This window comes from Limulus polyphemus, unplaced genomic scaffold (genome assembly GCF_000517525.1).
Source record: "Limulus polyphemus unplaced genomic scaffold, Limulus_polyphemus-2.1.2 Scaffold732, whole genome shotgun sequence".
NCBI lineage: Eukaryota > Metazoa > Arthropoda > Merostomata > Xiphosura > Limulidae > Limulus > Limulus polyphemus.
Window position 1 is genome coordinate 299,577 of NW_013666342.1, and position 5,528 is coordinate 305,104.

General features: G+C 33.1%; 1 protein-coding gene across 1 annotated transcript in view; it reads left to right on the plus strand.

Annotated features, from left to right (window-relative positions):
* The window catches only part of LOC106460236 (inositol 1,4,5-trisphosphate receptor type 1-like), a 109,320-nt gene that overhangs the window by 16,982 nt on the left and 86,810 nt on the right, over positions 1-5,528 (plus strand). The window contains exons 10-12 of the mRNA XM_022386900.1: positions 249-505; positions 2,164-2,263; positions 3,972-4,132. Coding sequence (XP_022242608.1) covers positions 249-505; positions 2,164-2,263; positions 3,972-4,132 — 518 coding nt within the window. The remainder of the gene's footprint in view (positions 1-248; positions 506-2,163; positions 2,264-3,971; positions 4,133-5,528) is intronic.

Here is a 5,528-nt window from a genome sequence, read left to right on the forward strand (position 1 = left end):
CCCTATGTACCCCTGAGAAGTGCAAATGTACCCCTGGGGGTACATGTTCTCCAGGTTGGGAATGTCTGTTGTAAAGGAAAGAAAGCTTTTTTTTAATAGATATTTGGTCTAATGAAGTCGAAAGTTAAAAATTAAACATTATTTGTTAATTCTAATATATTTGATAACTTGACCCTTCTGTGTCTGTTATTAAGTTGAACAGAGAACTTTAGTGTATCCTTGTATTAGTGAATGAAATCCTGTTTCAGGTTGTACAACATGACCCATGTAGAGGTGGAGCTGGCCATTGGAATAGCCTCTATAGGTTTAAACACTTAGCCAGTGGACAGTACCTTGCTGCCGAGGTGGATGATGATTCTACTTCCGATCCTATGCGGTCTAAACTTAGAGGCTCTCCTGGTGTTCAAGTGTACTGTTTGGTGTCTGTGCCTCATTCCAATGATATAGCCTCCATATTTGAACTGGATGCTACCACATTAACAAGAGGCGATGACTTAGTTCCTCAGTGAGTATGCAAGAGCAGAGTTGGAGTTAATTCTGAGTTTCAGTATACAACTATGTATGAGTCACTGGAATGACGTAAAAATTAAGTGTAACGATTAGCCATGTTTTATTTGAATTGATTGGACTATCCATGCAGCTTACTTACAATACTACTAACATAACAGTAATTTGATTTGCCAGTTAAAAAGAATATTTAACATAGCTGTTCATCAGATTACACATAAAAAAAAACAACAAAAAAAAACTCCCACACTTAAAGTGTAAATAAATGAATTACCAAAAGGTCTGTGTGATTAAAAATAAAATACAAAGTTAATCCATACTAAGTACACGAAATAAACATAGAAATACAATAAGAAACACTTTTAGCATATAGCTCTTGGCACTCTACAGAATGTGTTGTTAAGTTGCATATATTTAAGAAGTTTACTGTAGCTTTAAATGAAATTAATTTTTGTTATATGTATTGTGAAAACCTCCAGATGAGTTAGAACTATCATCCTCTTTCTTTATCATTTTTTAATCTCTAACTTTGAACCAGGAAGTAATGTAATTTCTGACATGTGTAAAATATTTATGTATACATTAAGAGATGGTGTATTTTTTTTTTATATTCCATTTGGAATACTTAGCATTCATTATGCCTCCCACAACTTCATTGGCAAGTTGTTTATCAGGTTGTGGTTGTAAATAAGTTGCAAATTTGTGCTTTATGGATGGTTAATCTAAATTGCCAAAATTTAAAACATCAGAAGTATTACATTTTTATTATTATGTAGATTTTCAACATATATTTAATTTTTAGAAGCAATTTTTGCAAACAGATAATAGTATGAAAACATCTTTGAGAAATCTTGTTTGGCATTTTTGGATAGTTGTTTCAGCTTTCTAAATATTCCTTTTCCTTGTAGTCATTAGATTATATTTACACTTTGTTTCTGCCCTTGTAGGGTAGATATAATTTGATGTAGAGAAGTGGTTTTATGTACTTTTTATTTTTTTGTTTTTGTGTAAGACCAAGAAAAAAAAAAATCCCCCAGTGGGACATCCGCATGTCTTCAGATTTACAATGCTAACATCAGGAGATAGCCCGAGAGCTGCGTAAATCTCCTTAAAGAGCCGCATGCGGCTTGCAAGCTGCAGTTTGCTGACGGCTTCCCTAGTAGGTCAGCTGTAAGTTTATTTACAAAACAATAAGCTACAGTGAAAATAATAAGAAAACCATAAAATATTTTGTTCAGTAATAAGACTTTGTTATAAGTTTATTATTGTATTTAATTTTTTTTAAAGATATTCAGCACTTCTGTTCAGATGAAGGACTAAGAGATATCTTTCAATTAGTTAATTGCACTGAAGAAAACAGTGGAAGAATCGAGGTTAAAACAATATATAGGAAAGAATGTAATATTAGAGAAATAATAGCAATTGCAAGAGTTTAATATAATACATGTATATATTGAATATTTTCTTATTAGCAGCATATTTTAAAATTAAAATTATGAAACCGATTACCCAGGTGTGAAGAATTAAGTAATATGTTTGTTTTAAATTTTACATTGAAGAGGTTTTTGTGCATTAAGTTTTGAAAAAATAGCCTTGTAAGATATCTTGTGCTTGGAACTGGTATGAAATTTCATTGATCGTCATTTTTTTAAACAGATCTTCCTATGTGAGACTTCGTCACTTATGTACAAATACTTGGGTTCATAGTACAAATATTCCAATTGACAAGAGTGAAGATAAGCCCATGATGTCAAAGGTATGGTTTCTGTTTTACAGCCCTGCTTGTATTTGTGTAAATGCTAGAACCTCTCTGCCCCCCAGTTGCTCAGCGGTATGTCTGTGGACTTACAACACTAGAAACTGGGTTTTGAAACCCGTGGTGGGCAGAGCACAGATAGCCCATTGTGTACCTTTGTGCATAATTACAAACAAACAAACAGAACTTCTCTATCTGTTTCAGTCCTGCTTACATTTATGTAACTGTTAAGACTGCTATATCTGCTTCAATCCTGCTTATATTTGTGTAGCATTTAGGACTACTATATCTGTTTGTCTTTCTTACATTTGTGTAGCTCTTAGGATCACTATGTCAGTTTCAGTCCTTCGTACATTTGTGTAGCTCTTAGGACTACTATATCAGTTTCAGTCCTTCTTACCTTTGTGTAGCTGTTAGGACCGCTATATCAGATTCAGTCCTCCTTACATTTGTGTAGCTGTTAGGACCACTATATCAGTTTCGGTCCTTCTTACATTTGTGTAGCTCTTAGGACCACTATATTAGTTTCAGTCTTTACCTTTGTGTAGCTGTTAGGACCACTATATCAGTTTCATTCCTTACATTTGTGTAGCTGTTAGGACTGCTATATCAGTTTCAGTCCTTCTTACATTTGTGTAGCTGTTAGGACCACTATATCAATTTCATTCCTTACATTTGTGTAGCTGTTAGGACCACTATATCAGTTTCAGTCCTTCTTACCTTTGTGTAGCTGTTAGGACCACTATATCAGTTTCAGTCCTTCTTACCTTTGTGTAGCTGTTAGGACCACTATATCAGTTTCAGTCCTTCTTACCTTTGACTCCCAACAGATATACACTTAAGATCTGTAGCAGCATTGTTTTACATTTTATACTTTTTGATCCTACGTGCATGGGTGGAGGTCAAAGTGTGCGTGACGCTACCTTGTACAGAGTGCCATTGACTGCAGTATTATGCAATTGATGTCTGTGTTATCAAATTTTCATGTTACCATACGTTACTGATTTAGTGACAATTCATGGTTGAGGTGAATATATACTAAATACAATATACAGAGATACGTTAGATATGTACTTTAAAGTTTTTCTTCATTACCCATTCAAGCCGTCTCCAAGCATTATTAATGTCAAAGTGGGTTCCTCGTCATCAAATGTACTTAGGAGGTTGTAGATGCTATGCAAACACAATTTACAAACTTTAAGATAGGCAAAAGTACCTTACTCTTCACTGAACGTAACTCTGCACACCGACTTGTTTGAGTCGGTCTGACTTTGGCATTTCACAGATATATCTTTAGTACAAAAATTTTAGTAAGACATTTGATATTTTGTATACATCAGACTTGTATTGCCAATTAAAAGCCTGCCACATTTCATGAAGATATATTTTGTATATTTCGAATTATAGTTAATATTTCTTCTCCTTGAACGACGTACACGTTCAAATATAGAAATGTTGCTGCTTAAACGTTAGGTACCACAAAGCTTACTGTATACTTTTAAATGAGAGTCTGTTTTGGTAAGACTTGTTTCTTGTTTTTGTTTTACACTTCCCCATAGCTTTACCTAGTATTGATTTAAAAAGTAGAATTTCAATTTCTTTATGACTTTGGATTTTGCTTTTATTGTAAATACATAATTATTTATTGTGTAGGGTATTTCTAAGAAATGCAGATGAGCAAAGTGTTAAATTATTTTAAATATTTTAGGTGGGGTGTGCACCAGTGAAAGAAGATAAAGAAGCATTTGCTATTCTCCCTGTTTCTGCCACAGAAGTTCGAGACCTTGATTTTGCTAATGATGCATGTAAAGTTTTAGTCAGTATATATAGTAAGCTAGAAAGAGGATCCATTACACAAAATGAAAGAAGGTATTCTTATATTTTGTTAGTTTATTGTTTTATTCTATTTGTGTTTTTAAAATTAGAAGCTTGATTTTTAGAAGAAAGAAGATTAAACAAGGCTTAATAAAAACATTGGTTTACATTGAAATATTGTCACCAGCATATTATCTTGACATTTTGATAACACAATTTTGAATGTTATAGGAGACTTTTTAAAGCCATGATATCATAGTGAATAATAAAATGTCCATCTTTAAGCATAATGTTAAAAGCCAAGTGTGATTATTAAGAAAAAATGTACTTTATGGCAGGACGTTATGTAATATGTTTTTAAAGGGTTGTTGTTTATTAAAAGAAGTTGATTTATAGGTAATGCAGGTACTATAGGAATAGCAGAAATGCTATGGGTGGCTGTTTGTGCTAGAAATTACTAATTGTAGTATTCATACCTCATTGAAAAAAATGAACACACTTTTTGCTTCTCTCTTAGAATTTATAATGACTAAAACCAACTTCATTTTCAACAACGAACATTTCCTTCAAATAGATGGTTTAAGTATGGGCAATCCTGTTTCTCCTGTTCTTGCCAATATATTTATGACCCAGACTGAAACACAAGCCATACGTTCTGCGCTTCATCCCCCACTATACTGGTACAGATATGTCGATGACACTTTTGCTGGTTTCACTTCTACAGAACACACACACTAACTTTCTTTGAACACATAAATTCCATTTATCCCAACATCAAATTTACCATAGAACACGAAAACAGTAAACAGTTATCTTTTCTTAACCTCAAAATTATTAGACCAGACACACATTAAAACCAAAATTCACCACAAGAACGCACACACACTGGCCTCTACATCCCCTGGAATTCCGCTCATGACACCACACAAAAAATCAATACACTTAAAAACCTCATAAACTCAGACACAAGATTATGTTCAACGGACTACATAAATGAAGAAATTAACCACATACTCTCCAACATTCCCCACAACAAAACTCAACTCATGAACAAAATTGATACTAACAAACCCAACAACAGAACCTTACACTGCAGTTTACCTTTTGTTCCTGAAACCAGCTCAAGAATTATCCACACTTGTACAAAACTAGCCATTAAATAATATTCCTGTCAAATTCTCACAAAAACCTAGTCCTAAAGTAAAATCGTTACTAAACAAAAATTATTTAGAATCATAAAATACCAACATCATTTACAAAATAACATGCAATAACTGCCCAGAATTCTATATTGGAGAAACAGGAAGAAAATTGGAAACCAGATTGACAGAACACAATAAAAAAACATCCCATGTTATGTTCACTCAAAAAAACCATAGTAAATCTATTAAAAACACTGTCATTTTAAACAAAGAACTAAACATAAACAAACGAAAAATCAAAGAATCCA